General features: G+C 42.6%; 1 protein-coding gene across 1 annotated transcript in view; it reads right to left on the bottom strand.

The window, feature by feature from the left end:
* Window positions 1–2,706, bottom strand: part of NALF1 (NALCN channel auxiliary factor 1) — a 628,937-nt gene extending 626,231 nt beyond the window's left edge. Inside the window, exon 1 of the mRNA XM_047865073.1 lies at window positions 1,639–2,706. Coding sequence (XP_047721029.1) covers window positions 1,639–2,571 — 933 coding nt within the window. The 5' untranslated portion in view covers window positions 2,572–2,706. The remainder of the gene's footprint in view (window positions 1–1,638) is intronic.
* Between the last annotated feature and the right edge of the window lie 23,466 nt (window positions 2,707–26,172).

Here is a 26,172-nt window from a genome sequence, read left to right on the forward strand (position 1 = left end):
TTTACAATTCTGAGGCAACATATCTTGTCAAAATAAATAACTATGCAATAAATATGCTAGTCATTCATTAACTTCTGCCATTAAGAGTAAGTTTGATCCCCAGGCATGAGTTATAGTGGTATGTTTAAGAAAAACAGAAAGTTTAAGATCCCTTTATCTAGTGAAGTAGCATTCCAGATTAATGTTGTAAACTCAGTATTACTATCTGAAAAGAAGCCCTATTTCTAGTCTTTTAAAGAATGTTGACAAAGCAAGTTTAGTTTGAGTTTAGCTTAATTGTCAAAAGCACAATTAATCAATCCAAAGTAAAATACAGCCCTTGAACTATGTTCATTTTAAACAGGTATCCCTTTGCCCAGTTCTCTAGTCAAAGTATCACAAAAGCCTTTGATCCATACTGCCCTTGATTACACTTCCCCAATACAAAGTAAGTGAGGCAGAAGAGGGACAGTTCTGTTTCTGAGTGGACTTGGGGGAGTAGTCAAGAGAAAGGAAGAGACTGTGGTGTATTTTTTTCTTCTGAAAAGCAATAGTATTTTCTTGTGCTGTTTAAGAGATTACCCCTGGGATGAAACATAAAGGCTTATTGAGATTCTGTCATCATTTCTTCCCTACTAAAAGGTCACTGCAGTATATTCATCTTCAACAGAGCTCTGGGGCAAATCTCATTTCAGCACCACGGACAGAGACACTTCTACTGGCACTGGCGCCCTTGATTAATTACATTGACCATTTCTTAAGAAACTTGCATTGGCTTCTCCTTTGTCAATCAGCAAGTATTATATCCATTATTATATTCAACAGGAAGAGGCTGAATATAATGCACTCTATTAAGGAGCTCATAGCATCTAGCATTTGCCATTTAGCACTTCTGTAGAGGATCCTGATAATTAAAGCTAATTACGTAAGGTGTGTTAAATTAGCTCACACTGTTCATCGATCACCAGATATTTAAATAAAACTTTCTACTCATAATGAGTCTCAGATCAGTTATTATACAAATGTCTAAGAGAAAACAGGAAACTTATGGTGAATAAATACACTTAGGTAGGCCTCCATACTTCCCAAACAACCAGAATTACCCCTGTGAAACAAGTAAAATGCTTTTTCATTCTTCCTGCATAAACAACTACAAACACTTTCTTTTGTCCCTCTGGCCAACCAACTTAATGATGTCACTATATCAGAGAGAACATGTGTGCAGGTCCATAAGCCAAACCACACATGCCTGTCACTGACTGATTTTATCTGGGGTCATCAGTATCCAGTTCCATCTGTCTTCCTAACAAGCTGCATTCAAATTCCATTAAAAAAAAATGGTAACAGAGTTTGAACCAACTGCATAGATGTAACAGATAGCAAAGCATCAGCTTTATCATCTCAGAACGCCAGGGTCTTTCCTGAGCTTCCAAGGATTCCCAGAAGGCACCAGTCCACCGGCAATCCTCAAGGTGTTCCCAACTTAAGCAAGTCAGGCCCTCCTAACCACAAAAACAACAAGTGAAGTAACAAAACCAGAGTCAAAAAAAAAAAAAAAAAAACTATTTTAAAACTCTAGAGGACGTCTCCGGCCAAACACACAGACAGTAAAGCTCAAGAGGAGGGGAAAAAAAAAAAAAAAAAAACCACTGTTCCTACCTTACAGTCTTCAGGACAGGATTTCACCGAGTACTCCTCCGACTGTAAATATTTATGGAGCACACTCTCAAACTCTTCGTATTTCTCCTGAGCGTGGTGGTCGTAGTCTTGGTAAGCCTCGACGCACTGCCGGCAAGTGGCCATCTCGCCGCCCTCCTTGAGCACCACATCCAGACTACAGTTCAAAGTGTTGGGACTGGATAACCCCGAGAACAATTCCCAAAGTGTGTAGGAATTACAAAACGAAAGGTAAAAATCTGACAAGTTCCAGAGCGGAGTTGGATGCGTCCCCCTCACCTGCTGCTCCTCCCCCGCGGCTGCCACCCCCCGACTCCAGTTCCTGGCGCACACGGCGTCCGCGCTCTCCACCGTGAAGCACTGGCCCGAAGAGGCGCCCTGGGGGTAACAAGTCTCCAGGCGCCACAGCGGTTTGGCAGAGTTTCCTAGAAAAAGAGCCTTGCTCCGGTTGTTTTTGCCTCGGTCGCCCTTGCCGCCGCCGCCGTCTCCCGGGGAGGGGGGCAGGGTGGGGGACGAGGAGGCGGAGAGGAGTCTGTGCGCCTGGGCGGCGGGCGAGGACTCCCCCATGCTCGCCAGGAGCGCGGGCCAGGAGGGCTCCTGCTGCCGCTGCCGCTGCTGCTGCTGCTGCTGCTGCTGCCGCTGCCGCTGCTGCTGCTGCCGCTGCTGCTGCTGATGCTGCTGATGTTGCTGCTGCTGCTGCTGCTCCTTGTCCCGGGCCCGGGTCAGCTTGGCCTCGGCGCAGAACCACAAGTGATCAGAGAGCAGGACTGTGAAAAACAAGAGAGATGCCAGAGACAGTCGCCATTTCTGAGCCCTCTCTGAATCGATGAACGGTTTCTCGTTCTCCCGGGGTGCGGCCAACCAGATTTTTAAGCCGTCGTCATACTGCCGACACATCCAAGCACCCCTGGTCATATTTTGGGAACGCACAGCCCTGGCCGACTCCACCGTGAGGGCTCCTGTGCCGGTGTCACCACAATATGCATTGACTTAAAGGGTTTAATTTCCTTATCCCCTCCTCCCGGTTCTCTCTCTCTCTCTCTCTCTCTCTCTCTCTCTCTCTCTCTCTCCCTCTCTCTCTCTCTTTCTCCTTTCTCTTTTTGCCTACATAAATATTACCAATCTTTGGAGGAAGATCTGACTTGCTCCCGACCTAATCATAAGCCGACCCCATCGTCTGTAGAGTGGAAAACAATAATGGAGAGAGAGAGAGAGAGAAAGAGGGAGAGAGAGAGAGAGAGAGAGAGAGAGAGAGAGAGAGAGAGGCAGTCGGAGGAGGCAGGGGCTGGTGGCCGGTGGTGAGCTGAGTGCAGGAGGTGATGGTGGAGGTGGCGGGGTGGCTGGCGCTGATCCTCTCTCACCCAGGCATTGTCACAGCGCGGGTCCCCATGGCCCCGCTGAGGACAGCCCGCTCTCCCCTGCCAGGGGCATGCCGCGTCTCCGCTGCCCACTGACGGCGACCAGAGCGCCTCCCCAGCTCCGCTCCTCTCCTCCTCCTCCTCCTCCTCCTCCTCCTCTTCCTCCTCCTTCCTCTCCTTCTCCTTTCTCTCCTCCTCCGCCTGCTCCTACTTCTCGCTCGCTCTCCCCGAGTCCGGAGCCTGGGCAGCCGCCGCCGGCAGGGCTCTCCCTCCCCCCCACCCCCCACCCCGCGCTCGAACTACTGCCGCCGCCGCCGCCGCCGCCGCCGCCGCCGCCGCCGCCGCCGCAGGTCTGCCCGCGGGCGCCGCCGCGGCCGGGCTCCGACTGCTGACGCCGCCTCCCCCGGACCTCGGGGCCGAATCGCCTGGGCTGGGCCTCCCGAGAGCCACAGTCATCTTCAGTCCCCGGCTAAGTTGCCGCCATCTTCGTCCTGGAGAAACACTTTTTTGGGGGGGAGCACTGGCTTTTGCGTCATCTCCTCCCGCGCGGAGATCTCTCCATCCTGGCGCATTGGCACCGGACTGGGCCCCGGGCGCAGCGGGAGGGCGAGGACGCTCGGGGGCCGGCGGGGTGGGGGCCGGCGGGGTGGGGGCCGGCTGCGCCCGCGGGCCCCGCCGGAGCTCCGAGGCCGCTTTAGGGTTTTCTCTTCTGCTCCCACTGACCGAGGTCAGATTGCCGAGCGCACGGCCGAGGATGCCGGCTAATGTCTACAGCATTTCCCGCTCCCGCTCTGCCTCCGGAGAAAGTCCGAGCGGCAGGCGGGCGGGCGGCACTTGGGAGGTTTCCGGCGGGGCGAGGGTCTGGGTACTGCCTTCTCCACTAAGGAATGATGGAGGTCAGATGAAAGGATGGGGGCAAGAGAGTAAATACGAATGGCCTGGACAAGACAGGAGAGGACATTTGCTCTCTGCAGGTGCCTAGGGAGCCCCAGACAACTGGAGATCAACAGCCTCCAGTGTATTGAATTGTCAGATGATTTTAGTGTTTGGAAGGGATGCTGTGTGTGTGCGCGCACCTGTTATCTACAGTCGTAGCTGCGTATGTTACAGCGACATATTCCAAAATAAAATTAGGAGGTTACAGGCAACCTCACAGGGTCTCAGGAAAAAACAGTTAAGACGACCTGGGCTACCGGGGGTGGCCGCCTAGCGCTCTGCTCCCGGTTCGACGTCCTGACCACGGAGGATTCCTCCTCGTATCTGGAGCATCCCAGACCCCCGGGACCCCCCCCCCTCGGAAGGGGTGCGCCCCAGCCCCCACTGAGTCCGGCTTCGCTACCGCCAGGACTTCCGCAGCAGCGGGCTGCCGGGCTGCCCCGGAGGCGGCCGCTGCAGCCCGAGCCTCTGGTGCCCCTTAGCGTTGGCTCCGGGAGTTCCGAGAATGCAAAGCAACAGACGCGCTGGGAAAACCTGGGGTCCCCCTCGCTCCCGGCTCCTGCCGTGCTGGACGAAACTGTGGGCAAACGTATCGTTTTACCCGAAGGCCCTGCCCACTCCGCCCCCCACCCCCGCTCCCACCGGGCGGCGGGAACAGGAGGCCGCGTGGGGCCAGCTCCCCGGTGCGCACACCCGGAGCGCAGCGCAGTCTCCAGCTCTCGCTAGCTGTCACCTAGGGCAGGGGTTTGCTCCACCTGGCCACTTACGGGTCAACCTTCCTTCCTCTGCTTCCTAATGACCTACATACTCTGTCCGGTGCACACTCACATGGGCAATACTATGTGCCATCGTTCTAAGTAAATATCTCGGGAGAACCAAAAGGATGGATCCCCATTCGTATTCATTTTCCTCTCAGGGGGGACTGTGAGTGTTGGCACAAGGAGAAGGGGGTCTTTTCTTTTCTTTTTTAATGGCAAGTTGAAAACCGTAATGGGCAGGATTCAACCAGGCAGCCCTTTCCGCGCATAACATACATACTAAATTTTACTAAACATGAATCCTAAGTTCATATAAAATGTACGCGGTAACCATCAAAGCTTGGTGCAGTCTGAGGGCTGGTTGATTTTTCCGTGTCATGTAATGTGTTAAAAAGACCATTCGTGTAGGTATATCATTCTGGCACTTTGGATTTCAACATGTTAAATTTTTTTAACTACATAGGAGATATAGAAACTAACCGATATATATATCCTATGGCAAGTTTATCCTTACTTACCTCAAAGCATCTTTTAAATAAGCAAAAATTGAGGTTCTGTTGAAGATTAAACATGGAATAAAACTTTTTTTTTCTGAGCTTTGTATGTGAACCCAGCTTCAGCTGAAGAGATAGTCTTTGAATTCTTCTCTCTTCTGATAGCTTAGATATTTTGGCATTGAATAAAATATTCTTTTCTCAACGAGTGACATAGACCACGATATCCTTTGGAAAAAATCCCTTAAAATTTTAGAAAGCATCTTCCCCCCCTCTTATCGGGATTACTCTTCTCTTAAATTTAAATTTTCAACCCTCTTAAACCAAACCAGATTTAAATACAACATAAAGTCGGCTTGTGGACATGAGTATAGGTCTGGCATTTTCTATTGTATAAATAAATATATGCGGAAGATATTATCTGAAGTCTGCATTGCTATTATGCAATAGGAGATTCTGCAGAACCTGAAAGTGAACATATCACATTCTAAATCCTGAGATGATTCTCTCTCCCTGTCGTTTTGAACCGGTTGTGCCCTTGTGATGAAATCTAGATGGAATGCAATAATTCAAGGCCTTTCTTCTTATAAACTCAACGTAAGGATTTTGTAAATTTTTTAGGTTAATGTTAAGATGACTTTTTCTTGATTATCTCTGTTGCCTATCTACCCTTATCTCTATCTCTAGATTTAGTTGTTTAAAACCTGGGTGGCATGATTTAATTTCACTGCTTTCTCCTATCTACCCCTTCATTTTTTGTCAGTTTGTTTCTTCCTAATTTGACAGGTTTATATTTCTCTTGAGCTCTCCTGTGCGAGATAGAAAGTTCAGAAAATGCTTGGCTCGGGAAGCCCACAGGGTCCCTGAGCTAAGAAAGCTCACACAGAAAGCTCACAGGCAGACCAGACAGAGTTCCAAAACACAAATATTATCTGAAGGCAGCTACCATTTTAACATGAATATGGGAAATCCATTGGAGCCCTCCTGCTACCCTAAAAGGGAAAAGGTGAGCACAATGACTGCTGTTAAGGGTTCTCAGGCTGAAATTCCCACACAGACAACCACTGCCCAGCTGTGCAGCAACCCACTGCCACCCAACCCAGTGCCCTTTGCACCCCATGTGCCTCCAAGCCTGGCAGCTTGGACTTTCAGCTCAGGTCAAACTCTTGTTCACAGTAATTGAAAGCTCCTTGGTTGAATATGAAAAAGACCTTAAGTTTCTGTTGCAAGAAAAATATGGCAAGAGTTCTGCTGAAAGGAACCCTCGTATTTGTTCTTAAAATAGATAACTCTTTCTTCTCCCAAGTCCAGTATACTGTCGTCTTCTACTAACTCCCTTCCCCAACACAACCACTTCACGTTTACTCTCAGCTTCAAGTTTCATGTGCAAGCCTGAAGCTGTGCTTCAGTGAATGTTCCTGTTATTGACAGACTCATAGAAATTCCTAAGGGATGTATTTTAAAGCTAAGGACCAACACTACTATTGAGATCAAGCTATTCACAGTTACTCCAACAGTGTTTCTCAGCCATCACCTCTATTGAGGTTCAGGGTCAGATAATTCTTCTTTGCGGGGAGGAGGGAACTGCCCTACATTTTGCACAAGGTTCAGCAAGCTTCATATTCTCTACTCACAAACATCAGTAGCACACCCAACTCTCCCCAGTTCTGGCCACTCAAAATGTCCGCAAGCATTGGCAAATGCCTGGGAGCAAGGTCACCGCAGCTGAGAACCACTGCTCTAGGAACACACCAAAGTAATAGTTACTTAATTCACATCTGTATGGGAGAGGTTCTGGCATCCAAGATGAAACTGTAACTTTTTCCTTATATTCAAGGAATTTATAATCTCAGAACTCCTCACCTGAGAATCACCACCTCATCACAGAATATTTTTAAGGGACTAGAAAATGCTGAAACTCTCTTAACTTCTCTGCCTAATACAAAGTTAAGCGGGTAATTGACAATTATCGTTTAAATCTGGTCAATGTCAGAATTTGTGTGTTCATATATATTGTTATTATATAACTACTGTACATACATTATAGACAATTACAACAAATAATCAATTTTAAAAGTTATAAGTAATCCCAACACCCATATATAGTCATTGTTTCCACTCTGTAGCATCTAGCATTTATTTTATGTTATAAATCCCATTTGGTGACACTTACTAAACCAGACTTTTAAGGACTGAAGTCAGAAGTATCATAGCATACATATCCACATTTATTAGATAATAATGCAAATTTCTCTTCAGTATTGCATTGTTAATTTTAATCAGAGACACACAAATTCTAATAGTGTCTCAGAACATTAGCATCTCTCTCTCTCTCTCTCTCTCTCTCTCTCTCTCTCTCTCTCTTTCTGTGTGTGTGTGTGTGTGTGTGTGTGTGTGTGTGTGTGTGTGTGTGATTAAATCACAAAGAGTACTAGGAATGGGGAAATTTTAAAAAAACAGACAATATATAAAATTAAAGGTCCATTACTCTCAAACAAGGGGAAGAACCAAAACCAGGCACTGTTATTTTTATCTTGTTGTTATTCATATCTAGTCAAATTATGTCTCACAAAATATTTCAATGATGCTTAGTAAAAGTCTGATATACTGCATTAAAATAACTGTTTTATCTGATTTTTTTTTAAATTGGGACAGAAATACTTTCTACGATAGACTATAGTCTGTTCTTTGTTTTTAAGGAATCTGAACCTTGCCTTCCTCTAACAGTTCCCATGAATTAAGATGTTTTAAAGTAAGACACTTCAAGGGTACACGCCCTCTGAAAGTAAAATGCCAACAACCCATCCTATTCTGCTCATTGTACATCAGTTCTCTGGGGAGACCAAGATGTCTGACCTTGGGAAGTTTAGTCAAGGAGCAGAGAAAAAGACTAGTCTGGCAACCACAATACAATAAGGAACGCTCAAGGATTACCAATTTAGGAGACTTCGGAGGAGGGCTTGACTCCAATCTGATTTTGAGAGGGACCCCAGGATAGAAAGCTATCAGGGACATGGAGTGACATTAGGAAGGATTCTTGAAGAAGACCTCCAATGTCCAAAGGCTCTGGTGCTTGAAGGAACCCAGCAGGGAGAATTTTATGAGCAAGTGGGCTGCGCTAGAGTCTAGGGGCATGTGGGGGTATCAAGGACGAGACTAGAGAGAAGGGATGGAGTGCCATCATGAGTGACACTGTATAATAAGCAAACTGGTTCTTCTGAATGTGGTCGGGATTCGTTGAGGAAATGTAGGTAATGCTTTGAAAGTCTGTCTTCAGGAACATCACTGTTCATTAAAATCAACATGATATAAAATATATTCAGAGAAGGTGTTAACCAGGTTAGTAAATGTTGATCCTTGTTGGCTTATCAGCTCAAATGTAACAAACACAGTAAAAAAGAAGGGCAAATAGCTTGGCTGGAATGTAGGTTTCATTTATCAGAAAAAGCAGGCTGTGGAGTCTGGAAACTCCTACGTGGGTTTCACCTGAGAGTGTGACTAATGGCACAGAGTAGTTTAATAGCACAGGCACATTTCAGGAGGTTGCTGACTAGTACACAGTTGCAAATACATTATCTTGAGGGATCTGGCAACAGGATGAGCTTTTTGCAAGAGAACACTGCAGAAATTATCTACACACAGAACAGAACTCCATGTGTACTGTGTTCAGGATGGCATCTATGCTTCTATCTTTAAAAGAATTCCAAGTTCTTATATGATTAGACTTATTTTCATGGGAATCTGTACTTTTATTCCTATTTAAATGGCAACGTTTGTTATGCATCAGAAGGGAGACAGTTTTCTTACTCTGTTTTTACATTATAAAATATATAAAACAATACATTGGTTGTCTTCTCAAACATTTGCCCCAATTCCTTAGAGTTAACATCTGCCAAACCATTTTACCAGAGAAAGTGAAATCTAACATCTTTTTTTCTGGTGAGAATCGCTGCTTGAATATTTCCACCCCATAAATCAAATATATAACCACCCTGAGACATTTTCTTTTTTCATTTTGAATGTCTTCTGGGTGCACAAAAATAGGCACATCCTCTTTGACTTTATTATACACTATTTATGCACCACATATAAGTGAAAATAAATTGCATTCTTATATACCTATTGATCTGGAAAAGAATGTTATGCTTTCACAATTCATAGATAATGTACAAATTCTTGACCAGTATAACTGTATTTTTTTTCAACGTTTATTTATTTTTGGGACAGAGAGAGACAGAGCATGAACGGGGGAGGGGCAGAGAGAGAGGGAGACACAGAATCCGAAACAGGCTCCAGGCTCTGAGCCATCAGCCCAGAGCCTGACGCGGGGCTCGAACTCATGGACCGCGAGATCATGACCTGGCTGAAGTCGGACGCTTAACCGACTGGGCCACCCAGGCGCCCCGAGCATAACTGTATTTTTAAAAGCAGATTAAATATAAAGAGCTAATAAAGAGTAGCCTGTTTATTTATAAAGAAGATAAGATTAAACCTTTAGCTTTTAGGCCAACTAGAGTTTACTAATATAACCTCTCTGTAAAGAAAAAGGCAGGTTCTGGCACCAACAGGTGTCTGAGGACTCTGCTTAATTAGCAACAATGTGCCAGAGTCTCTTGATGACCTCAGTTGACCTGGACTCAATTAGGTTCACTGAGCAAAACTAGAATTTGCTCCCTCTCTGTATACTTCCAAGGTGATGTAGCTCATTGGTTTCCAAAGGCTGGTGGGCAGAGAGTCAAGTAGGGATTGGTAACCTTGGACCTCTCCCCACAGACCTGCTTCAGTAGGACTAAAATGAGGTCCAGGGAAACTGCATTTCTCAAAAGTCCCTCTTGATAACTTTACACAACCAATGAATCCTTCTATTGAAGGTGAAGGCCCCACTGGATAGAGTGGCCAGTGTTAGTCAAATTAGAATAGACACTCTAAAACAATATCAAGATTCAGAATGTTGGAGAATGTAATGCTAAATAATATTATTTGTGATTAAGAGTTAGCACATATAGACTTAAGTGCTTCCATGAATGCTTTCCACCGAATGCATGTAAGTGAGTGCACCACACATAATGAGATCATCATCATCATAGAAATTGCTTATTTTTGGCCAAATACTGTGCTGAGTATGTATGTCAACACACACATAGAGTTTTGCAAGTAAAGAAGTGACAAGGATAAAACATGTCTTCCAAGACTCACAGAGCAAGGTCCATATGGAGAAATGAACAGAAGTTAGTGAAGAATATAAAAGATTTGAACAGTAGGAAAAATATGCCTGTGTCTATATAGGAAGATGATTGTTATAAAGATGGAAAGTCTCTCCAAGTTAATTTACATATACCTGAAAACAAGGTGAGATTATTTTTCCTGAAAGAAATTATCCCTTTTAACAGAGGGAGCTACCTTATACTTGAATCCTTACAAAATCTGTCATGTTATAGGGACTATTTTCTTTCAAACTTACCAATAAGGGAAGATACATTCCCCTAAAATAATATCCACTAAGGGCGCCTGGGTGGCTCTGTCAGGTAAGCATCTGACTTCAGCTCAGGTCACGATCTCAGTTTGGGGTGTTTTAATTTTTTAATATTGTTTTAATGTTTATTTATTTTTGAGAGAGAGAAAGACAGAATGTGAGCGGGAGAGGGCAGAGAGCGGGGGAGGGAGGGAGACACAAAATCCGAAGCAGGCCCCGGGCTCTGAGCTGCAGCACAGAGCCCAATGCAGGGCTCCAACTCATGAACTGTCAGATCATGAGGATCATGACTTGAGCTGGTCAGATGCTTCACCAACTGAGCCACCCAGGCACCCCTCATGGTTCCCCCACTTGCGCTCTGTCTCTCTGTCTCTCTCTCCGAAATAAACGTTAAAAAAAGATTAAAAAAATAATATCCACTAATGTTGGTTTTAGATGTTTATAAGGTTACCAGATGAAGCTGTTAATGTAACAAAGGAAATTTTTTTTAAAGAAGGTAAATTTAGTGATTATTTCCGGGAAAATGATTCAACGATAGCAAGTATTAGATGTCATTCTAAATAAAGATTTTTAAGATCACAGTAGAAAACAATATAATAAATGGTCATGTGGCAGTGGTTAAGAACACATTTTCAAGGATTTTTGTTTGTTTCTTTTAAAAGAAAAGAAGAGTCTTACCATTATACAAATGGATTCTCTGGTTTGGTACAGTATTTCCCAGTGACATTCTCATAGAACCACCCAAGTGCTGCTTTACCATTCCAGATAGAGCTCCTTGTTTGTTGATCCATTTAACCAATATATATTGAGTTATATACTCTTTACTTTTTGAGGAATATAAATACGAACATGTCTTCAATGTGTTCTAAATAGAGTTGCCATTTTACTACTGACTACTTCCCTTTTTGGTGTTTCCACAATAATCTACACAGCAGTGCTTCTTAATCAGTTTGGGGGTGAGGTATCTCTTTGACTATCTGACAAAAGCTCTTCAGAGTCTCCCCAAAAAAGATTACTTATATGCTCATATACTCAATATTTTGCCCATAATTTTGCAGGGTTCACAGACTTCCTAAAACCCCATCATGAGTCATTCATATCAGATGAACATTATCTGTTGTAGACCTTTCTAGCCTGACATATGCCTATAAATACTGCCTGTGTTTGCTTATACATCTGCTCTTCTAAGAACAACAACAACAACAACAAAACACTTTGTTGTAAGCTCCTCAGGGGCAGAATGTCTTTCTCCATTTACTCTGCAGCTAACAGAGTAACAGCACATATCAACATTTATTGAGTGAAAGTGTGTATGTGTAAATAATAATTGAACAGGACCACACAGATCCTTTCTTCTAAATTTTTTAATGTTTATTTATTTTTGAAAGAGAGAGTACATTGAAGGGGCAGAGAGAGAGAGGAAGACAGAGGATCTGAAGAGGGCTGTGAGCTGACAGCAGAGAGCCCAATGCAGGGCATGAACCCACAAACTGCGAGATCATGACCTGAGCCGAAATTGGAAGCTTAATAAACTGAGCTATCCAGGTGCCCCATCACTTATCTTTTCTTCTAATACATGCTCCATGAAAGATGCTTATGCCTGTATAATGCAACTATACCAGAGACAGCTAGCCACATGCAGCATCAGTTAAGATTCCTTCTATAGAAAGTGATGGGGTGGGGGGGGAATCCTAAACAGGTCCAAACAGAGATCATTTTATTGGCTCGGGTAACTGAACGGTCCAAGGGTAAACTCCTTTCCAGGCATAGCTGTATTCTTGGGGTGAGCACTGATTTCCCGGCCAATTTTACTGTCCAAATCTGTGCTCTGACTTCTAATTTGTGGGCTCTGCTCACATGCTGGTGCTTCACTCAATTATTATAATCTCTGAATTTAGAATCTGGCCCATGAATGTGCATTTCTTTACTCACAAGCATCCAGGCTCAGACCTTTGAGTTACAAGTCTCTAATTTAGTCTGTGCCTCCAGACAATTTGGATCAATGCTGGACCAACGGCTTGGGGTCAGAAGGCACAGATCTTCCTCTGCCCCTGAGCTACATCCCAGCACCGTCCTGACTATAATGAGCTCCTCCTCTGGCACAAATGGGCAGGGGGTGCTGAGCTTGGACTCTGGGAATCAGGGTTCTCTCAGGTGCCAGGACACATCTCAAGGTCTCCCCTCCTTGCCAGCGTTTTCTCTAAGTTAGCTTAGGACCGGAGGTTTGGCTTTTCCAACCAGGCAAGATCCCAACTATTAGAGAGCTAAGGCTTTGCAATCACAGGCTGAAAGCAGAGTCGTCCCTGTTGTCAGACAGACCAGTGTCAACCTGCTGACACTCCTTCCTTCCCGTAGCCTTTAACATCCTGAATTTTTCCAACTAAGTTTCCAATGCTTGCTCTCCAGGTGCATGCCCTAAGTCTCGATACTTACAAGGTGTGCTTAACTACCTATTTTACCTGTTTCATCTGTTTTTTTCAGGCCCATTCAAATTCTTAGAGTTTCGCCCCCATTGCGGGTTTTTCCATGGACTAGAATTAGCGACTACGGGTCATAAACAGAACTGTGATAGATATTAACTTTAGAACAAACAGCACTATATTTGTCACAGTATTACCATTCTACTTCAAATAATACCTTCAGGCTTCATCTAAATACAAAATCATCTGGCATTATTCATCTCGGATTAATTGAATTCAACACTAGAGGTAGTGCGTGAAGCGGAGTCATTCTTAGCAAATTCATTGTTAGGGAGAATGTCAACTGATACAACTGTTTTGCAAAGTAATTTAACAGTCGTTAGTAATCTCTAAACGTCTGTATTTAAAAATCGATTGTTATGTAAAAAACGGCATGTATGAGATTGCATAAAGTAAAAACGCAAATATACCGATTTTTTTGTCAGCTTGGGCTGCCATAACAAAATGCCATGGACTGGGTGACTTGAAAAACAAATTTATTTCTCATAGTTCTAGAGGCTGGAAAGTCCAAGATCAAGGTGTTGATTTAGTTCTCAGGTGAGGGCTCTCTTCCTAGGTTGCTAACAGTGGCTTTCTCACTTTCTCACTCTGTCCTCACTGGTGGAGACAGACAGGAAGAAGTCTCTCTACTGTCTCTTGTTATAAGGGCACTAATCACATCACAAGGACACTACCTTCCGACCTCATTTAATCTTAGTTACTTTCCCAAGCCCCCAACTCCCAATATCATCACATGTGGTGGTTGGGGCTTCAACAAACAAATTTGGGGATGGAACATTTCATTGCATAGGAACCAGAATATATTTGTTTTTAAGTTTATATAAAATATTTTAAAAGTCCAAAAAAAAAAAAAAAAAGCTTAACAGTGGCTGTCTCGGAGGGGTGGGTTTGAAAGGCAGAATGGGAACTTCTACTTCGTATCATTTAATGAAAATTAATGGGTAATTAGCCAGCGATGTGATCATTTTGGCAGCATAATCTTTGAATATCCAAAATATTCTTTCTGAAAAAGAATCAATTAGGACAGTGAAAGGAAAAATGATGACGGTATATTCCACACAGCTAGATGAGTAAGAATCTCAAAAGACCCCAGGAAACATATGCGTGAGGTCAAACCAGCATAAAGCAGTACCTGGGGGGTGGGAATAAACTAAACAGGACAAGAAACGAACTGATCCACAACCTGTAAGTGCTGCAGAAACTACTGTAAGGTCAACCTTTTCTTGCCCCCCAGAGAGGGGGTTGAGCCTGGAGTCTGGAAGGCTGAGAGCTACAGGAACACCAGGAAGCCCTCCAGGCTTGCCGGCCAGTTGCTGCTGCCGAGCACAAATACCCAGGGGGGCAGGGCTTCGAACAGTGCCACCTGCAGAAAGGGGTCCAGAGCCTTTGAAATTCCCACAAATGCTTTCCTCCAGAAGACGAGATGGTCACTCGTGCCAAGGGACAATGAGAGAGCCAAAGTCCAAACTGAGCAGAGAAGGAGGACGAGGGAGAGAAGATGCCGACGGCCCAAAGGGGAGACTCCCAGGAGGAGCGGGTCCCAGAAGTCCCGAGAAGCAAGATGAGAGGCAGCTCCCAGGCAGCAAAGCCCATGAGCTCTGGGGGTGCAGCATGGGGCAGAAGGGGAAAAAAGACCTGGAAAAGACCTCATTTTGAGACACCAAGGAACAGCTGCCTGAGAGAAGGGAGGCCAGACTGTAAATCTGCAGGAGGACAACAGAGCAGGGAGCCCAGGAGCCAGCCAGGAAATGGGCAAAGCCTCCCTACCCCAGGGCCGTCCCTTCACCTCCTGCAACAGAGGGATAAAAGAGAATAGATTCTAATCCATGTAAAAGTCACAAGGACAATTACAAGGAGAAAGGTAAAAATAATCCTATTAACATTTTGACAGATAGTGAAAACACACCAGAAATATGTGGCCACAAAGTGTTGGAACTGTAGCCTAATAAGTAATAGTGGTCTAGAAGAATTAAGAAAGCAAAGCCTTCAGGGGTGCCTGGGTAGCTCAGTTGGTTGAGCTTCCGCCTTCCGCTCAGGTCATGATCTCACAGACTGTGAGTTGGAGCCCTACGTCGGGCTCTGTGCTGACAGCTGGGACCCTGGAGCCTGCTTCCAATTCTGTGTCTCCCTCTCTCCGCCCCTCCCCTGCTCAGGCTCCGTCTCTCTCTGTCTTAGAAATAAATACACATTAAAAAAAGAAAGCAAAGCATTCAGATAACCAATCAAAAGTGGCAAAGTTCAGAAACGGAGTGGATGGATCAAGCCTATATTACTGAATTATTTTGTAAACAGGTTCTTGAAACATCGGCCCCCTTTTGTTTAGAATTGGTTAGAAATCTTTAATCCAAATATTCAGTGAATAGAGTGCTAAGAAGCTTCAGCTTTTGGATAACCGGTCAACTTGCAATTACTGAAAACAGACCTGGCCAGCGAGAAGACATTGAAAATTACTCTGACAAAAGGAAGGGAAAAAGGGAACATATCAAAGAGTGAGAGCTCAGACGGCACACAGAATTTAATTCTGAACTTCTGTAAGTGCGATTTGGAATATCTTGGATTGTGAGAAGAATTTTTGATGAAGTTCCTATTTTAATTGAGTAAATTTATGTTCTGACTGGGACAGAATGAAACAGAGGCGGCCTATGATTTCCAAACATATAAATTTGGTAAAACATTCAAAAGGATCCTAAATAAGAATCCACTGATTTATAGTGATTTTTTACATAAAATTTTTTTCAAAGAAAGATGATTATTGCATAGAAACTAAAAAACAGTACCTGGAAAACATTTTGGTAAAATAATTACACATATAATGTTTTCTAAAGAGACAAGAAAATTATCCAGTTAACAGAATTTGCTATAATCCTACCAGTCAATTCAAAACCTGAAAGGAGCATTTTCCCAAAAAACTTGGGTTTACAGAGGAAAGCCAAAGATCTCAACAAACAAAATTATTGACCATACATTAAAGATTTGAAGATTTCAGTAGATTTTACAATAAATTATACATAACAGTGGGTTGAAAAACAAAAACTTCATTTCTGAAAAAGAACTGACAGGCTATTACAAACAGATATAGGTAAGAAATGATTTTGTAACTATTACCAAGACTAATTATTCTGTTCTTATTACCTTTTAATGCTGACAATCAAAAAAGATTTTAAAGACTTGCTTTAATATGTGTAATATTGCTATAGACTGTAAGTTTGTGTCTCCCCCCCCCCAAAAAAAAATTCATATGTTGAAAGCTAATCCCCAAGGTGATGGTATTTGGAAGTGGGTCCTCTAAAGGTGATTAGATCAGGAGACGCCCAGCTCACAGGAAGAGGGTTAGTGTCCTTCCCAAGAGGCTGGAGAGAGCTCCTGTGCCCTTTCCAACACGAGAGGAACCAGGGAACACAGCGTATCAGGAAGACTCTGTATCTGCTGGCACCCTAGTCCTGGACTTCCCACACTTCAGAACTGACAAATGAATTTCTTCAGTCTAGGGTATTTTGTTAGAGCAGCTGGAACAGACTAAGACCATGGATATATTGTATAAATGCTACTTTATTTTTCAGAAATAATTTTATTTTTTAGGTTCCTTTTTTCATTTTATTTTTATTTTTTTCCACCATGCTTAAGTATACTCTTTAATCTCCATGTCCTATTGGATCCATCCCCCAAGCCACAGATACTTTTATTTTTAAAAATAATTTTGAATAGAACTTTCTATAGGTTCCCCAATATAAAATAGTTGAGTTGCACATAAATATTTCCAAAAATTCACATAATTTTATTTTTTGTGCCTTATTTTATTCTCATAGCTGTCTAGTTTGGAAAACAAATTACACAGCCATCTTCATTATTAAGTTGTAATAAGTAATACAGTGTAGTATTGGATGACAAATACTCATTCAAACCCAAAGGAAAGAATGGAAGGTACAGAAGCAGAAACAGATCCTTCTTAGGTAGAAGCTTCATGTATGAGAGACACTGCCGTGCAAGATAGTGGAAAATGTCTCAATGAACATTTTCATAACTGAAGTCAATACATGGTTACAGAATAACTGTATTAACATATGGTAAATGCAAAGGTTGACATTAACCTTACAAAAACAAAAATCAACTCCAAGTTGATTAAAACCCTCTGTAAAGGGGAAAGTGATAAAACTCAGAATACAGGAAAATACCTTCCGTATTTAAAGATAGGAAGTAATTGTTTAAGCAAGACACAAGCAACACTACCCATAATTTCTATTATTTAGGCATGAATGAATTAGTATCCTAATACAAAAAAAATTACTTAAATCTGTAGAAAGAGAGAAATTGGCAGCACATATATGAGAAAGACATAAAATCCAACACAAATGTGCAAAAGAATAAAGAGGTGCTTCAGAAAAAAGGACATTCACATGGTTAATAAACATATGTCAAGGTTGCTGAACTTCACTTAATCAGAGAACTACCACACAAAACAACAATTTGATACAATTATATACAAACAGATGGACAAAGAATTTTTAAAAATCTGGCAATACTGAGTAGTGAAGATGTAAAGCAAAAGGAATTCTCACACATTTCTGGTAGCAGGTGTACATGGATGCAAATACTTTAGATCACAGTTTGACCCTATTTCTAAATGTAAAAACATGCATATCCTGTGACCCAGAAATTCAGTTCTAGGTACACTTTCTTGAGAAATGTGTGTCCTTCATATAGGCTATATGCGTGTGATCTCCACGTTACTTTTATAGTTTCCTCAGGCTGGAAACAACCCCAAAAATGTCCCATGCACACTAGAGGACGAGTAAATAAAGTGTTGTCTGTCCGTAAACTGGAATATGATACATCAATGACAAGGACTAAATCACAAGTGTGCACAGATAAAACCATAGCACCGGAGTATGTTGTTCAGGGATACACACAGGTGGTAAAACTAAAAAGAAATATGCCTAGGTAAGAGTTATCTCCAGTGGGAAAGGAGAAAGGGGTCATTCGCTCCTCTTTCTGAGTCCTATATAAACTCCCTCGCATCCACCAGAGGGGAGCCTGGAACCCAGACCTCTCCATCGACAGCACATCTGATGAAAGGGAGAGACTGTTGAACAGAAGGGCCTGAACTCCAAAGAGCCAATGAGGCTCAATCTGAGGATTTTTAGAACTCCTGGGAAGAGAGAACAGTACTCGCACAGGATATGCCAGTGGCTGGATTGCCATAGCAACTACGGGAGACAAGGACAGTGAAGCAGAGCTAGAAGTAGACAATGTGGGGCCGTGTGTTCAGACCATCATCACAACTTGTGAATCTAAACTAGACAAAACCTACATCTACAGCAGACTGGTTGCTATCTGGGCCAACAAGCTGACTCTTTGCTTAGGACAATGTGATTTTTCTGTCCCTCGCAGCTAAGAGACCCGACGTCCCATAAGTTATCAAATTGTGACACCCCACAATTTCATCTTGTGGTGATTAACTCTGACTGCCTCTGACATTTGCATGTGGTACACAATTAAACAAAATCCAAATACTCTATACTTGAAATGCAGGAAGCAAAGTGGGTCTTGACCCCCCCCCCCCGGAGTTTTTCTTTTTTTCTTTTTAAATTTTTAACATCTATTTATTTTTGAGAGACAGAGAGCACGACAGCGAGCATGAGGGAGGGGCAAAGAGAGGGAGACAGGATCTGAAGCGCAGGCTCAGCGCTATGAACACAGAACCCAGCTCGGGACTCAAACTCATGAGCCGCAAGATCATGACCTGAGCTAAAATCAAGAGTCCGCTGCTTAACCGACCGAGCCACCCAGGCGCCCAAAGCCCCAAAGTTTTTCCTTGTGTGTCACCTATCCTTCTGGCACTGGTTTCCACTTACTGTTACCATCCGTGCTAGTCTCAGGGCAGATGACCCACCACTGCCATCCCTTACATCCTGAAGCACAATGAACACAGCCCCACATGCTTAGCAGAAGCTTTTGACGTCACGGTTAGGTTTAAATCTGTCTTCACAGATTACTACGTTTGTGACTTGTTACAGGTTAATTAGCCCAGGTTAACTGAAATGCAACACCCTCATCTGTAAAGGCGGTATGAATGAGAGTATTCGCTCCCAAAACTGTTGTGAGGGCTAAATAAGACACTTGCGGTGACAAGCTTCCAAGTGCCTATTCTGGGCCAGTCGCTGTGCGCTCAGATGCTGGCTGCATCTCTACCGGCCTTGAGACCCTGAGCGGCTGCAGTGTCCTCGTGTGTAAAACCAGGGCAATAGTGGCAACTCGGTCACACTATTGTCGCAAGGTTTAGGCAACAAGAGTGTCTACAACAGTGCTTAGCACTCAGTGACTGTTCAACAATTATTTACTTTTGTTACCTTGAAAATGCATGGCACACAACAAATGTTAACTACTTATGTTAAACAACATCAGTAATATAAAGATGAAAGATTAGATATTACTACTAATTCTATAATCACTAGAGAATAACACGACACGTTATGAACAATTCTATGACAGTAAACCTGACAACTTAGGCAAAATTGGCAAATTTCTTGGAACACAAAACTTAAACCAAACTAACACAATACAGTCTGAATAGCTTCATGTTAAAGAAATTTAATTCACAATCAGAAAATTTTCCACAAAGAAAATTCTGGTCCCAGGTGGTTTCACTGTTGAATTCTACCAAACGCTTAAGAAAAGAGTAATACTGATATACAAAATATTTTTCAGAGAATACAGAAGGAACCCTGTGCCCTCGTTTTATAAAGCTACCGTAACTGTTACCAAAACTGAACAATGATATTACAAGCAAAACAAAACAGAACTGCAGACGATGAGCCCTCATGAACATTAACAAACATTAGAAAATCAAATCAAGCAAAAATCCACAGTTCAATCCATGATAACCATGTGGTTTTATCCCTGCAATGCAAGGTTCAACTGAACCTTGACAACTGAAAATCAATAAATAATTCAACATATAAACAAAATGAAGGATAAAAATAGAAATATTCCAATAAATTCAGAAAAAGCATTTGACAAAATTCAACATCAATTCATGATAAAAAAAATTCTCAGCAAACTAAGAGATAAGGGAACCTCCTCATTCTGAATCAGGGTATGCATGCGATGAAAGATATAAAATTCAAGATGTAAGATTCGGACAATAAAATTCAGACAGTAAAATTCAAAAGCTCCAATTACAGTAGCATAAACATATAAACTATTCAGGAATAAATTTAATACAAATCAAGAAACCTTTGTACACTGAAAAAAAATATTAAACATTGTTGGGAGAGATTAAAGAAGACTGAAATAAATGGAGGTATGTACCATGTTTCTGGTATAAAAGACTCAAAATTGTTAAGATGTCAAATGCCTTCAAATGTATCTGTGGATTTGATGCAACCTCAATGAAAATTCCTCATAGGCTTTTTTTTTAAGCTTATTTATTTTGAGAGAGAGAGAGTGTGTGTGCCTGCAAGTGGGGGAAGGGCAGAGAGAGAAATAGAGGGAGAGAGAGAATCTCAAGCAGGCTGTGCTGTCAGCATAGAGCCCAACACAGGGTTCAATCCCACAAAAGGCGAGATTATGACCTGAGCCAAAATCAAGACTCAGATGATTAACCCACTGAATCACCCAGGCACCCCTATGCCATAGGCTTTTAAAAAGATATTTAATTCTAGGGGTGCCTGGGTGGCGCAGTCGGTTAAGCGTCCGACTTCAGCCAGGTCACGATCTCGCGGTCCGGGAGTTCAAGCCCCGCGTCAGGCTCTGGGCTGATGGCTCAGAGCCTGGAGCCTGTTTCCGATTCTGTGTCTCCCTCTCTCTCCGCCCCTCCCCCGTTCATGCTCTGTCTCTCTCTGTCCCAAAAATAAATAAACGTTGAAAAAAAAAATTTAAAAGATATTTAATTCTAAAATAAAAAATGAAATGGAAAGGATCTAGAATAGCCAAAACTACATTGTAAATCTGTCTGAGGGATTTATATACCTGATCTTAGACCTTACTATAAATCTATAGTAGTCAAAGAGAGTGTGGTATCAGGAAAAGGACAGAACAGAGATTTCACAGTGGAAAAGAGACTATTTTCAACAAATGGCACTGAAACAACGGAATGGAGAATGAGTAAATGGGAAAATGAATGAACAAATTGTGTCATAGTCACACAACAAATGGATTCCTGCCAATAAGATGAAAGTACTGACGTGTGCATCAACGTGGATGAATCTGAAAAACCACTGTACCGACCCATACGCAAGAGAGTACATACTAAATGATTCCATTTATATGAAATTCAAGAAGAAGAATGAAATCAATGAATCTATAGTGCTAGAAATAAGAACAGTGGTTATCTATAGAGGGTGAAGTTTCACTAAATGGGAGAAAAATGGGAATTCCTACCAAGACAGAAATGATTCATATCACGGAGATAGGAAGGTATTATTATATGTCAAAACTTATCAAATTTTCTATTTAAAAAATCCACATGGAAATAGTGAAATGGGAAACATGAAACAAAACTTAAATACTCCAGTAGAGCAGAAGGAAAATGAGCCCAAATAACATGACCCGGAAGCTGGGCTTCCTGCGAATAATGTGGTAGATTGGTTTAGAAAAATCCTCTCCTTGGATCTATCCCAAAATATTTTTGTTTTTAAAAAGGAACATCCAGAGAACTGAGCTTGATATTTGGTGTCATTTTTCCCATCAGAAAACGGCTCATTTAATTCTGAAACTGAGACACCTAAGCCACAATGACAGCTGAGAGGCTAAAAAGTTGATCAGGTCTTTGCACAGGATTGAAAAGATAAAAATTAGACACAATATAGGACAAGGATCGTCATGAGACCCCCCCTAGGGAGATACGGTTTTTGTTTTTGTTTTTGTTTTTGTTTATTTCTAGGATGAATCCCACTGAAGTCTTTTAGGAGTCAGGCAGTAAATTCAAATGAGCTCAAGCCCGCCCATTTGTGACCAGCTCCTACATCAGAAAGAAATCCTTGGTCACCAGCCAGAGTCCTGAGCGGGGCGAACAGCAGTGGGTGTCCACTGGGGCCATGTCACCCCTGTACCAACCCCAGCTTCTGGATCCCAGGATGGTGCTGCAGAGGCCAACATCACTGTTTTTCTGCCTTGCAACGCCGTCTTCTCTTGTTTCTCCTGCATTCGCTTCAATCATTGCAAGGGTGTAGAATATTCTTTGGTCTCTCACAGAAGCCTCTTTTGTTTTGTTTTCAATACTTTTTTTAAAAAATATATAAAGAGGTTGCTTCCACAGCAGTTTTATCGATAGGGCTGATTTTCTAAACTGCATTATAGCTGAAGTATTTGCTGCAGTTTTTGCTACGCGAGAAAATGAACATCAAAATTCTGGGAACTCTCCACATCACTTCATACTAGTTCACATGCTCTGCACATCACTTGAGAAACGGAGGAATTTGAGGGTATGCGACCAGATATAATTCTTAATGCCAGGCCCTGCAAACTTTCCATTTATATCTGTCACTTCCTGTATAAGGCCTGTCATTTCTCTAAAATTTTAGTGACATATTGTAACGCCAACTCACAACTCTGCATTCCTGTTTCTGGCACCGTGTTTCCTGCAAATGTTTCTAGGTTCTGATAACACCAGGAGTTCAGAACTATGCTTGAGAGCCAACCCCTCAGCAGCTAGCCAGCCTTGAGGGTCTCCCGAGTCCTCAGGGAAAAGGGCTTTTGTGACACGATGCGCGTGCAGGGCCCACAAACATCCTGCCCGATGGCGAGACAACTCCAATCTCTTGATAAAAGTTTTCATTCTAAAAGCCTGTTTACACTTCAGTTTCCACCTTTTCCTATCACCATGTGGTTTCTTAGCCTTTCTCTAGTAAACTCACACACAGGGCTCCAGGGCCTGTCTCCTCACCTGAAACACCAAGTCTTAGAATGTACAATTCATCAAAGTTCCAGTTAAGACCTCAGACTGTTCACAGTGTCCTGACTTGGAGGTGGTGTGTTAAGGATCATCACAGGCCCAGCCTCACGTGTCTCATCTTCTGGTCACCTCACACGCAAGTATTTAACAGGTATGGTGAGAGTCCATTTGATTTTGTTTTTGAGAGAGAGAGAGAGAACTCATGAGCAGGGCAGAGAGGCAGATGGAGAGAGACAGACAGAGAGAGAGAATCCTAAGAAGGATCCAAGCTCAGCACAGAGCCTGCTATAGGGCTTGATCCCATGACCCCAGGGTCATGACCTGAGCCAAGATCAAGAGTCAGATGCTCCACCAACTGAGCCACGCAGGTCCCCCCAATTTAATTCTAAGGGATGGTTTAATCTAACACATATTTGCTATTTCATCTTAGCACAAAAACCCTACGTGAAAAGGTATGCCACTGAAGACTCCCAGATACTTCAAGAATGGAAAACTTTAGCTCTGAGCACCTCTTCCATAGCTTTGAAAATATAAGTTGTCTCTAGGATTTCTCTGAAAACCTTCATCTTTTCCATCGTATTCTGGTAAGAAACTGTTTTCCTGCTCTGCTTCTATGTCCGTGCCTTGGCTGCATTTCTGTTCAGCCTATCCAGGTCCCAATCAACATGGCCTTTCCACAACCATACTCTGGATATTGTACATTTCTGAATGAGTAAAAGTTTACAGGGAGGGTTCTATGAAGCAGTGGACAGCCCCCACCATCTCCCCGGCTCTTTCCTTCTGCTGTGTCTCCATACTGAAATCTTCCACCTACCCTCTGTTCTAGGTTAAAAACCCTGAGCAGTGAGTGTGTCTCTTTCAGGTGCCTGCCCCACCTTGTTGGTGATCCTTCTAGATGTCTTTGAAGAAAATACTATTCACAGATACTTACTAAGCACTAAATACGCAAGTCTGGCTTGGTGGGCACTATGAAGCATTCCCTTAGGAATTTTGGGTCTAGTTAGGAACATGCTCAATTCTTTTTTTAATTTTTTTTTTCAACGTTTATTTATTTTTGGGACAGAGAGAGACAGAGCATGAACGGGGGAGGGGCAGAGAGAGAGGGAGACACAGAATCGGAAACAGGCTCCAGGCTCTGAGCCATCAGCCCAGAGCCCGACGCGGGGCTCGAACTCAAGGAACGCGAGATCGTGACCTGGCTGAAGTCGGACGCTTAACCGACTGCGCCACCCAGGCGCCCCGGAACATGCTCAATTCTTAACCTTTCCCCAGTGTCCCCAGCCCAGTGCTTATGTTATTGGCTATGCTGGTGACTGTCTTAGATGCTCTAATTATTTCAATGGTACCTTCTCCAGTATCCCAGATGCCTAAATTCCCCCTAGCCAGCCCTGTCCATGAGCTCAGAATACAGTGACCCACTGGAGACCTCACACTACTTTATCAGCAGCAATTCATTTGTTCTTTGGTGTTTGTAGTTCACAAGGAAGAAGCAGAATTGTGGTGGCTTGTTCTACTGCAGATTCATGCTTCTGAAATTTAAGTTTGCCTTTCTACCATTTCGTAATCCTTTCATTCACCCTGATTCACTTCCAACTCTCAAAGCAGTTGTTCTGTATTGTAATTTTTCTAATTAATCTCTTATTCTTCCAACTCCAAATGTTAGTAGAGGGACCACACTGTATACAGAACCACAAAATAAGCAGTAATAGTCCCAGCCACAAGACTACTCTCCCTTCTTGAATTTTCACTGCTCTCATACCATCTTCGAATATCACCCTCTCCTGCCAGAGTGCTCTTAACAGGGAGTACAAATGGTCTCCCCCAAGCACTGTGGATGGTTGTATAAACTTAAAGAACCTTTCCGGAGACCAGCTTATCAATATATATCAAAATGTAAAATAAGCACATGTGATTCAAAAATGGTCTTTTCCACGGAACAGTCTGAAAAAAAATATTGCTACAAAACAAAAACGTTATGTTCAAGGATGTCCGTTAGAATTTTTAGCATAACAGCAAACATCAAAGGGGTGGGGAAGCATGATCTAATAAGCCGTATAAAAAAAGGCTGGCCAAATAAATTATGATGTGTACATATGTGGCAGAATCAATTTTTCAGAAAAAGAATCAATCTGGATCAATTTACTGATGTGATTTCAAGTGTTACAGTTTTTGTGATCCTATGTAATAGACCTTTTTCATATTTTGGATAAGCAGTATCTGGTCTCTTTCCTGTTAACGTCTTCACTACTTTTGGGAAATAATGGCCGCCTCCATCTACAGACAGAGACGTGATCCTCATCTTCACGATGGTATAATCAAGAGGCACACATGAGGCAGTCTTGGCCAGTTGACTGGCACCTCACGAGATTTTGGAATTTAAGCTAATAACAATGGATGGCCGGTGAGCACATTCATTACGGTTTAATGCAGAACATGACACGGTCCTGCACTTACCCATAGTTACTGCTGCCTGACGTTCACAGGACCTCGTTTCCCATGCCTGGATATCTAGTTCCCATTAAACGCATGTTTTTAAGTAAATACAAAGGAGACAATGAAATGTACATATTCAATTGAAAGACAAACAATCCATCTGTTTTACTTCTGTCCATTTATTTCCTGAAAACTTTTTCTTGATGAGTCTAGTTAAATGTATGCTTCCTAACTCATTTGTTTGTTACAACTGGGATCTGTCATCTGTCACACCCCATTACATTTCGCTCTATAAAATAGTAGTTTCCACACATTTTTTTCCTGCTGTAGGCATAAACGAAGATATTCCCATGTGTGACACGCGTCCGTGATACATCCAGATTTTCTATATCCAACCTTGCTAATTTTGTTGGAAAAAAAAAAATCAATCTACTTTTTTTTTTTTGCTACAAATCGTGAAGGAACAGCAGTATTCACCCAAAGTAACTGACTACATATTTCAATTATTTTTGGTATGCACATATTTCTGCATCTTGCGTAAACTGCTTCTATCTCTCCAATTCGAAAAGGCAATTTTGGAATGCAAGTTAGTGAGCCCTATTATTTGAGGAAAAACTTACATCTGTTTTATTGTGTCTATATTTATTGAAAAGCAAGTAATTCACAGTATTCACTAGTGAATTTCTTATCAC

Source organism: Prionailurus viverrinus, chromosome A1 (assembly GCF_022837055.1).
Source record: "Prionailurus viverrinus isolate Anna chromosome A1, UM_Priviv_1.0, whole genome shotgun sequence".
NCBI lineage: Eukaryota > Metazoa > Chordata > Mammalia > Carnivora > Felidae > Prionailurus > Prionailurus viverrinus.